The following is an 11,068-nucleotide window of genomic DNA, read 5'->3' on the forward strand; positions in this document are numbered from 1 at the left end:
TAGGGTACCTGCCTGTCTTTCTCTTGCCGCTTTTTAAGATTCTCTCTTGTCTTTTGCTCTTGGCATTTTAATTATGATGTGTCTTGGTGTGGTCCTCTTTGGATTCCTCTTATTTGGGCTTCTCTTCACTTCCTGGACTTGTAAGTCTATTTCTTTCACCAGGTAGGGGAAGTTTTCTGTCATTATTTCTTCAAATAGGTTTTCAATATCTTGCTCTCTCTCTTCTTCTGGCACCCCCATAATTCGGATGTTGGTACCCTTGAAGTTGTCCCAGAGGCTCCTTACACTATCTTCGTATTTTTGGATTCTTTTTTCTTTTTGCTTTTCCGGTTGGGTGTTTTTTGCTTCTTCGTATTTCAAATCTTTGACTTGTTTCTTGCGATCCTCTAGTCTGCTGTTGGAACTCTGTATAATATTCTTTATTTCAGTCAGTGTATGCTTAATTTCTAGTTGGCCCTTTTTCATAACCTCGAGGGTCTCACTAGATTTCTTGAGGGTCTCACTAAATTTATCGGCAGTTTCTAGAAAATTCTCGAAAAACCTTAAAAGTGTGGTTTTGAACTCTATATCCAGTAGTTTGCTTTCCTCCATTTCTGTCATTTGTGACCTGTTTCTTTGTCTCCACATTTTTTTTTATGGTTCCCTGTGTTGATAGAGTGGCTTTCTGTGCTAGGTGTCCTATAGGTCCCAGTGGCTCAGCCTCCCCAATTACCTGAGGTGGACACTCTTGGTGCACCCCTTTGTGGGCTTTGTGCATAGTCTTGTTGTAGTTAAGCCTTGATTGTTGTAGGTATCACTGGGAGGAATTGACCTCCAGGCCAATTGGCTGTGAGAATCAGCTGTGTCTGCAGTGGGAGAACTTCTGTGCTGGAGACACCCTTCTGGGGCAAGTCTTGCTTCAGTGGGGCTTTGGTGCTCACTGAGTCTGCCCCCTGAGTGTGTCCCTTATGGATCTGAGAAGTTGTAATCTGTATGGTCCCACTCTGACCTCTGGGTACACTGGCTCTTGGATCTCTAAGGAGGTGCTAATTTATCCTCTGCCTGAGGCTACCCAGCAGGAGCTATGGAGAGATCTGCAGATTCCTCTTCTTTGTTTGGGATTTGGAGGTGCCTAGATGAGGCCCAGCTGTGAAGCAATGCAAGCTGCTGTGGGGCCTTGGGCCTCCTTTTGGATGTTCTGGCTTTCTCTGACCCAGCTGCAGGTTGTTAGGTAATTTTCAGATTGCAAAGGGCCAGGCCTTTCATATGCAAAAGCCTCTGCGCACAGCTTGGGTGGGGCGGGGTCTCAGGGAATCAACAGGGTGGAGCAAGCAGCTATGACTGCTCCTCAGTCCTACCCTAAGAGGCCCCGAGTCTCAGTGTCCCGGTAATCGCTGCAAGTACCTCTGAGAGAAAGCTGGCCTTGAGTTCCGACCGATGCCAGACAGTCCAGTTTCTCCCCGTATGAGTCTGGGTCCCCAGAGACTCGCCCAGAACTGGAGTTCAGAGCAGTAAGGAGCTTGAGACTCCCTCCCGATTGAAAAAGACAACCCTGTTTTGCCAGCCCTTTCCACATTCACTGCGTCCTCAGTTGCCAGCCCTTTCCACATGCGCGGCGTCCTCAGTTGCCAGCCCTTTCTGCGTGCCTCCGGACTTCTGCACTTTACTTCCGCACCTCTTCTGAGTCTCAGTGTGCTTTTCTCTTTCCTTCTAGTTGTAGAATTTCCACTCAGCCAGCCTTCCTGTGGTTCTGGATGATGTCCGTTTTGTCGTTTAGTTGTATTTTTGAAGTGGTTGTGAGAGGCAGCAATTTCCGGTGTTTACCTATGCCGCCATCTTGGTTTCTTCTTCGAAACATGATCATTTTTATTAACTGCAGAACTCAAGCTGGCCTAAAGGAAGGTTGACTGTCAGGATGTCATCGTTTCTGTGGTAGAACATTTTGTTTGTTTTAACTGAACAACTTAGTGATTTGTCTGATCACAAAATCAGCTTCCACATTACTTCTGCTAAGTGCCACTTTTTTACGAAGAATGGGAGTTTTATGAATCACAGTTTTGGAAGACCAAGCTCATGCCTACTCTTAAACAGTTTGGTCACAACTATTTAAAAACGTATTATGCAAAAATCCTGAAGAAAAATACACCAAATGTCAATGTTAGACAGAGGCTGTAGGTGATTCTTTTACTTCTTTCTTGCATTTTGATTTTTTTCTAGATTTTTAAATAATGGGCATGTCTTATTGGATAACTTGGATGGCAGGTGTTATGTGGCCCCTCCAGCCCTTTATAACTTGGAACTGTGAACCAATAGCTCTGTGGCTGCACCTTGTGTTTCAGTGCTGGTGGTGGAGCTTCTGCAGGTCACTCTGAGGAGCCCACAGCGACTGTTCTCCTTGCAGGTGCGGGAGCCACCGTGGAGGTTTCTGCCCACTTCCCCAGCACCGCGGGCAGCAGCACCCTCTCTCCTTTCCATCGCGCCCATAAAGGTAGGCAGGTGCCCAGGTACTGGTCTTCTGGAGCTAACCACCTAGACGTAAGTGGGGGGAGTGGGTGGCTGGAGAGGAAGAGAGGAAATAATTATAGAAATGACCATGAAGCTCTTCTCCACTTCAAATCACCTCCCTCCTGTGGTTTAATCACAGTCAATGCCCCCAGCTGCTAGAAATTAGAAATATCTCTGGGAGGAGGGGAGCTGCTCACTCCTTGGGTGTTGGCAATGCTGCTCAGGACGAGGGTGGAGAGGAGCCAGCTTCCTGGGCTGTGGTGGCCCTGATGTCAACAGCAATTCTGTTGCAGGCTTTCATCTGAACCTGCTGATCTCAACACTTGAATATCTATTTCCAATAACTACGTTTCACTCCCCAGTCCCTCTGGGGTGGAAGGATGGGGGAGGACCCCCAAGGTCAACAGTTTCTCTCAGAGCAAGACCTCACACTGGCTCCTCATCCCCTCTTTTACTGTCTCAATGCCATCTGTGGTTTAAGCATATTTATGGCCCGGTCCTCAGAGAGGCAGGGTGGCCTTCAGATTCCCACAGTGCACTCGGCACGCATGCCGGCTTCCCAAAGCAATCGAACCAAGGGCAAGCACCCCAGGGACAACTGAACAAACACAAGCCATGGCACTGTGGGATGGGACGGCCAAAGGAACTTGTGGGGCTGGGTTCTCAGACTAAGCAAGCATTTCAGAATCTGAAGGTCCCAGGAAGTGTCCCAGTAGCAGGGCCATTGTTCACAGGGCGTGGTCTTAAGGAGAAAGGGCCCTGCCTGGTGGGTGGGTTCCTGTAGGGACACTTGAGTCCTAAGGCATTGCTTTCTCTCCCCAACTTCAGCAGAGCTCTCAGGCCAAGGACACCTGGCTGCGGCTCTGATCATTGCCATGTCCACCATCTTTATCATGGCCATCGCCATTGTCCTCATCATCATGTTCTACATCATGAAGACGAAGCCTTCTTCCCCAGGTGACTGTTCCCAATGCCTGCCTCATATTCCCTCTCCCCTGAGCAGCTCCATCACCTTATCAGTCGATGAGCCCAGCTGCTCACACCCTTCTCTTTCTCTAACTAGCCTGCTGCACCAGCCACTCAGTGAAGAGTGTGGAAGCCCAAGTGAGCCAGGAAGGAGAGAAGAAAGAGGCCCAAGGTCTGCAAACAGAGTCCCCACAAGCATGGGAGTCTGTCTTCAGGGTGGAGATTGTCTGACCCTCTTGTCACTACCCCAGCAGCCTGGCCTTCTGACTGGCTAGGCTCTTTGCCACTTAGCACAGGGGTCCTGGGAAGGGGTGTCAGTGCAGCCACGTGGTGCTTAATCCTCAGGGCATTGTGATTTAGTCACCAAGCAGGTCTGCTAAAGAGGAAGTAAGCAGCAGAAGGACAAGCTCAGAGCTGGAGCTGACACTAACTCCTCCCTCCCCCAATCTTTCTGTTTACCAACAGACAGTGTGGTGATTTTCTCTGAAAAGGACGAATTTGAGAAACTGACAGCAGCTCCAGCAAAGACTGCCAAGAGGTATGTCAAACCAAAGCAGCCCTCAGTTCCAGGCTGAAGTGAGGAGTCCTTGGGGTCCTGAGTAGGAAGGGCAGCTGGCCATGCCAGGGGAGAAGTGCTCTGAGAAACCTGGCAGCTGGCTGGAGGTTGTGCTGGGGACAGCTCTAGAGGAAGCAACCAGCAGCCAGCCAGCAGTGCAGTCCTAGTCAGCCCAGGGTCTCAGCCTCACTGTTGGCCTGCAGCAGGGCCAGGGGGTATTAGGGGCAGGTGGTGAACCCCTGCCATCTTCCAGGGCCAGATGCACCAGGCCCTTCTCTGCAACATGCACCTGCCTCATGCAGACCCCACAGCTGCCTGGTTAATATGACAGTCAGTTGCTGCTGGCAGTGCGCATGCTGACAGCACAGTGCTGACACCAGGACTGATGTCCCCATGATACTGCAGCAGCGGTGATGGAGACGGCTACCAAACACCTGGTGCAGGTTACCCTCCAGTGTGCATGTGCTACCTTCATAAGCCCTATGAGCAGGGTGCTAACATTGTGCACATTTGTAGGAAGCTGTCATGGGCCTACAGTCACATACCTAGGGAGTGGCAGGGCTGGGGGCCAAGCCCAGGCCATCTGGCTGCAGTGTGTGTTCCACAGGCTCTGGCCCAAGCGCTAACACTTAATAAAATAAGGCCCCTTAAGGAAGAGATTGGACGCATGAAGTCTTTACCATATTTGCCACACACACTTTGGGATGTGGAATCAGCCCCAGCTTTAACATCAAGGGTGAAGGGAAGTAAACTTTTTTTTAATCCTAACCAAAGGATAAATTCCCATTGATTAGAGAGAGAGAAACATTGATCAGTTGCCTCCCACATGCACCCTGACCAGGGATTGAACCCGCAACCAGGTATGTGCCCTGACTGGGAACCGAACCCATGACTTTTCCGTGTTTGGGATGACACTCCATCCATCTGAGTCACCTGGCCATGTCATTTGGACTTAGTCCTCCTTAGGTTCCACAAATCCATGCCACGTTAATAGTCCACCCTTGGCTGTCCCAGGACCCCATCCACACAAACACCCCTGTGGCAGATGCGGGCAGAGGCCATGTGGAGTCACCGAGCTGGCTGCAGAGGAGCAGGGGCTCCATCCCTCCTCCCCGACTCCCAGCGTGGGAGCTTTCCAGGGGACTTGAACCTGGCAGAGCCCTGCTTTTTAGGAATGATAATGAATCAAGATGTTTGCATGGAGCTTTGGCGTTTATAAAGCACTACCCAATGTGTTATCTCATTTAGAAAACTCAACATCCTGACACAAGGGTAGGAAGCAAACTTAGATCATAAAATCTTTGCACACTGGGGAAGAAAAGCAATTGTGTGTGCTCAACTTGGCAGTCCTGTAGAAAATGGTTATTTCTGATAAGTGCCTCTGTTGCCAATGGTCATTTTTCACAAATTTTTGGTCTGAGTGACTTTGTGCACAGCTGGCAAGGGTATGCCAGGTCCAAGCTGCTGTTACCAGGAGAGAACCCAGGCTGGCAGCTGTGTGGTGGGGACTGGGCTCTGCAGTGTGCCTCTTGCAGACAAGTCGCTCCTCCAACCTTCCTCTGTCTAATCCCATGTGGTGTCAGCCACTCTCTGTCTGTCCTTCCAGCCATTTCTCATTCCCAAGAGGAGGGGAATGGGGGGAAGAACACTCAAAAGGGCAGGGACACATCCTATGACTTAAGTTTCCTCTAAAGACGAAGGAAATAGTTGGGGACCCTACTTGTTTCATACACAAATGTTAAATAAAAATTAACACTCAGCAATTGTTTTAAAAGACAAGTCACTGAACTTTCATCCCCTCTGCCTTCTCTCAGGTCTTAGGGGAAGGGCCTGAGGCCACTCAGTGGTCTGGGGACAGTGGTGCCTTCCCACCTGGCCTGCACGCAGTGGGGCCAGCAGCAGGCCAGCCAGCTCCCCCAGGGGCCGGAACCCTGGTGGGCGTCTCTCACCATTTCTGCTTTCTTTGTATCATTCTGTCCCCACGGTTATGTTGAGTGTGCGCTTCATGACTACAATCCAGTTATTAGCAAATATAATTCTTTAGCCAAACCACAGGAAACAAGCAGGATGCCTATAAAAAAAGAATGTTGTTTTCATATATTTGGAATGATTTTGAGAGTTTGAGCTTCAACCCACATGTGCTTAGGGGTGCGGGCTAGGCAGTGAGCAGCGGTGTGACTGAGCCACCCGCCTTCCTGCAAGATTTCCCAGAGCCCCTCCCTGGGCTGCTGTGGTGCTCACCCCATGGGCACACATCTCAGCCAGCCCCCCTCCCAGGGGCTCCCCAGGCTCAGGCTCTGTGTATGTGCATGGGCTCTGTGTTCAGTTATCCCAGAGAGCTGGCCCGCCACATCCCCTTGTTTGCTACATGAAGACACAAGGTTGAGCTCTGTGCTTCTCTGGATGAAATATAGAAAGCCATATCATATTCAAGAACCCTTTCCCAAACTGGGTGGGGTGGAGGGATGAGCTGGTGCCATCCCTACCTCACTGGCCCCTGCGAGTCCCCCTCACCCAGCATCCCTGCATCCACCCTGGGCCACCCTGCATCCACCCTCCTTGTCCAGAAAGGAACAGAGAGCAGCCTGTGGCTTTCTCATCTCGTGCCCATGAGCTGCTGAGTAAAAGCTTAAGAAACTTGTCCCTGCTCTGCCCATCACTGGAAGGACGTGTCCAGGCGGCACCTTCCCAGGCAGCGCTAATAAAACCCCTTCTTGTTTCCACAGTGAGAACGATGCCTCGTCTGAGAACGAGCAGCTGCTGAGTCGGAGCATGGACAGTGATGAGGAGCCCGCCACCGACAAGCAGGGCTCCCCGGAGCTGTGCCTGCTGTCGCTGGTCCACCTGGCCAGGGAGAAGGCGGCCACCACCCCCAAGTCAGCCGGGGTGAGGCTCTGGCAGTCCATGCGCACACCTTGCGATTCACTGTGCGGCTGAGTAACGCCCAGGAGACAGGAGCCCCTTCTCCAATGAGTCTGCTGTGGGGCACGGCCTTACTCCCACCGCCCAAGTTAGCAAACACAGCTGGAGTGACAGATTAAAGCAAAAGATTGTAAAAATAGAAAACTTATTTCTCTTATGTAGCTTCATAGAAGAAAATAAATAAGCAAAGACAAAAAGTTAAAATTGCTTGGAATGCTATAGGACAGAAAAAACTTTGTAAACATATTGCCCTATATCAGTGTTGGTGAACCTTTTGAGCTCGGCGTGTCAGCATTTTGAAAAACCCTAACTTAACTCTGGTGCCGTGTCACATATAGAAATTTTTTGATATTTGCAACCATAGTAAAACAAAGACTTATATTTTTGATATTTATTTTATATATTTAAATGCCATTTAACAAAGAAAAATCAACCAAAAAAATGAGTTCGCGTGTCACCTCTGACACGCATGTCATAGGTTCGCCATCACTGCCCTATATCCAACCACACATATAATAGTTAAATATAACTATTTATAATATAGCTATATGAATACATAGTTATATACTATATGAATGCATAGCTATATACTATAGAATAGCTGTGTACTGTCTGACCACATAGCCATATATCGACATAGCGTGCACATTTTCATGTAAAAATGCTCCACATGTTTTGTCACCTGAAGCAGGCCACCTGAAAGGTGCCATGGAGGGGTGTGGGGCTGCCTGCCCTAGGCTGATTGAGAGTCTAGCATCCAAGCCTCAGGGCAGCTCTGTTGCTAGGCAGTGCTGCCCTTGGTAAAAGCGTCCCTATTGAGAGACTGGATCGGGCCTGGGTTCTGACAGAGACCTCATGAGCTGTCCAGTTCAGTGACCTCTGCAGTGGGGCCTGTCACTTGCTGAACCCTGGAGGCCTAGGGAGTGGTTACGAGGGGGCCTGGGGCCTTTCAAGCAGGGCCAGTTCTATACCTGCCCATTATGGGCCTCATCTCTTGGCTGCCTGCTGGCAAGCTGAGGTCCCTGCCATTTATCCTAAAACTAGACCAGTGCACATGTGGCCTCTGGTTGTCTTGTGAGTCTATGCCCAGTGAGCCTAAGAAACCCGCCCGTGGGCAGGAAGGGTGCTCGAGTTGCACAGCCCAGAGGAAGGCTTTCTCTCTGAATTACGGATAAGATGTTCATGTGAGGACTTGATTCAGCATTGCTAGCTGGAAATCAGGGGATAGCAGCTTTCTGCCAACACTGAGATGGAAGACTTGATTCATTGTTTTCTACCATTCCCTCCTTTCTGAAAATTAACATTCTCTGAACTATTTTCATAGATTCAAAGTCGAAGGAAAAAGATACTGGATGTGTACGCCAACGTGTGTGGAGTTGTCGAAGGTGAGCATAAGGAGGACTGTCCAGGGGGACACTCACCCAGGTCTCGCTTCCCAACCGCCGGGGAGGGCCTGAGAAAAGTCACCCGTCCAACTTGTCATGCTCCTCATCAGAAGCGCTGGCGGAACTGATTTCAGGTGGAGGGACATGGAATTTGATTCCAAGCTATGTTAACACATTTCCCCAGCATTTCCCTTCAGGCCAAGGAGCCAGCAGTCCCCCAGTGCAGGGCCTTGCTGAGGGGCACATGGAGTCAGGACACTGGCTGCTCTAGCGAGAGCAGGGGTGGAAGGGCTGGGTGTCCTCCCGTCCCCACGTGCTGTCTCTTTTTGGCATTATCATCTCCAAAACCTTTGATAATCATCAGTTATCCAAAATGTGATAGCCGTCCTTCCCTTCCCTCTCACTCGTGGTGTGTGGCGGTCTCCCCTCGTAAAGATGTCTCCTAAACAAACTGAGTCAGACTGCCTTACTAACTGCAGTTCAGGGTGTGGGCAGGACTGAGTTTATATTCTGGTTATATTTCTATCTGAAACCAGAATCCACACTCCCAATTTCTTCCAAATGAAGTTTCTATATTACCATCTTGTCTCCCAGGAGATAAAACTCTCGTCACTGAGGTTAGGGGGTTTCCCCGGCTTCATCAGGCCATTTGGTTTTGTCTCACTGGCCCCCTCCATGGACTTCCCCATCTGGCCCAGGCAGCAGGTGTGTAGCCTGGTACCTACTCATTTCTCCACTTGGGCCAAGCCCAGCACACTGAACCCAGGGCAGGCTTATTGGCTGGGTGTTCTGTTGGTCAGAAATAACTCCTGAGGCTGAATCCAGGGGGCCAAGAACTCTACTCAGCTGTGTGCTGAAATGTGGCCTCTCTCCATAAAGTCAGGCCCCAGGCCAGCCTGTCTGATCCAGCGTATGTGGCTGGGAGCCATCAGCTGCCCAGTGGAGGATGGTCTGAGATTTGCATTCTATCACCCAGGAAAGCTCTTCTCTGCTCCAACGATGTCTTTGTTTTAAGAGCCCAGACCTCAGGGACAGCGATTTTTCAAATTAATTTTAGGAAAGAGGAGCTCCTCCAGTGAGACTGGGAGGGTGAAGGGCTTGGAACCCTGTGCACTCAGCTACCCTCTCATGTGCCTACAGCGCCCACGGTGCCACTGAGAACCTTAGACCAGCAGTGCCCAGCCTTGAGTGAACATTAGCCCCTCAGAGAGTCTTACACTAGCTCCCTCTACACACCTGCCCTGAGACCCTGATGTAATTAGTCTGGCGTGAGTCCCAGGCATCAGTGTCTTTTGTTGTGTTTTTAATTAAACTTTTCCTTTTGAGATCATCGTATTAGTAAGAGATAATACAGAGAGGCCATGTGATACTCTTTACCCAGTTTCTCCCAATGGTAACATCTTGCCAGGCCATCCCTAAAGTCACAACTGGGATGTTGACATGGATGCACTGAAGACAGCCCACAAGGATATCTCTGCTTGCCCTTCTATAGCCACACTCACTTCCTAGCTACCCCACCCCCTGGCAACCACTAATTTGTTCTTCATTTCTATAGTTTTGTAATTTCAAAATTGTTATATAAGTGGAATCATACACTACTGTAACCTCTTGCAAATGTCTTTTTTTCATTAAGCATAATTCATTGGAGATGCATCCAGATTGGCACATGTATTGTAATTTGTTTCTTTTTATTCCTAACTAGTAGTCTGTGTTAAGGATGTACCACAATTTGTTTAATCACTCATTCATCCATTTAAGAACATCTTGGTTGTTTCAAAGCTGCTGTAAATGTTCATGTAGAGGGTTTTATGTGAACATAAATAATTATTTCTCTGGGATAAATGCCCAGAATTGTTGGGTGGTATGGTAGATTAGTGTTTTTTAAAACTGGCAAACGACTTTCCAAAATGGCTGTACCATTTAATTCTTACTAGCAATGTATGAATGATCCAGTTTCTCCACATCCTTGCCAGCATTTGGTGGTGTTACTCTTTTTATTTCAGTCATTCTGTTATGTGTCTTTGATGTGGTTTTTATTTGTATTTCCTTAATGTTTGAGCATCTTTTCATGGGCTTATTTGCCATCTGTACGACTCTTTGGTGAAATGTTAAATGTTTCTTCATGTCTTTTGCCCATCTTTCAGTTGAATTGTGTGATTTTTTTTTTTTTTTTTTTTTTTTTTGCTGTTGAGTTTTGGGAGTTTTTCAATGTATTCTAGATACTAGCCCTTTGATGGATTTGTGATTTGCAAATATTTTCTCTACTTTGTATCTTGTCTTTTCATTCTCTTAATAAGGTCTTTCACAGAGCAAAGTTTAAATTTTGATAAGTCATATTTATCATTTTCCTTTTATAGATTGCTTTTGGTATCAAAGCTAAGATCACTTTGCCTAGCTCTAGATCCCAATGATTTTTTTCCTGTGATTTTTAATTTTGCACTTAAGTCTATGAGCAGTTGGAGTTAATTTTCACATAATATGGGACTTAGGTTGAGGTTTTGTTTTGTTTTTTCCTCTACATTTCACTTCCTCCTGCAACATTTGTTAAAAAAGACTATCGTTCCTCCATTGAATTGCTTTTGCACCTTTGTCAAAACTCAGCTTGGGCATACTTGTGTGGGTGTATTTTCTGGGTTCTCTGTTCTTTTCCATTGATCTGTGCGTCTATTCCTCTGCCAAAATCACATAATCTTGATTATATATATATATATATATATATATATATATATATATATATATATGCCTAAGCAACCAG

At 48.0% G+C, this 11,068-nt stretch overlaps 1 protein-coding gene across 1 annotated transcript in view; it reads left to right on the plus strand.

Annotated features, from left to right (window-relative positions):
• Window positions 1-11,068, plus strand: part of EDAR (ectodysplasin A receptor) — an 83,960-nt gene that overhangs the window by 66,734 nt on the left and 6,158 nt on the right. Inside the window, exons 6-11 of the mRNA XM_023751366.1 lie at window positions 2,381-2,467; window positions 3,316-3,441; window positions 3,548-3,622; window positions 3,916-3,988; window positions 6,733-6,892; window positions 8,253-8,313. Of these exons, the coding sequence (XP_023607134.1) occupies window positions 2,381-2,467; window positions 3,316-3,441; window positions 3,548-3,622; window positions 3,916-3,988; window positions 6,733-6,892; window positions 8,253-8,313 (582 nt within the window). The remainder of the gene's footprint in view (window positions 1-2,380; window positions 2,468-3,315; window positions 3,442-3,547; window positions 3,623-3,915; window positions 3,989-6,732; window positions 6,893-8,252; window positions 8,314-11,068) is intronic.

The sequence above is a fragment of the Myotis lucifugus genome, unplaced genomic scaffold (genome assembly GCF_000147115.1).
Source record: "Myotis lucifugus unplaced genomic scaffold, Myoluc2.0 scaffold_21, whole genome shotgun sequence".
NCBI lineage: Eukaryota > Metazoa > Chordata > Mammalia > Chiroptera > Vespertilionidae > Myotis > Myotis lucifugus.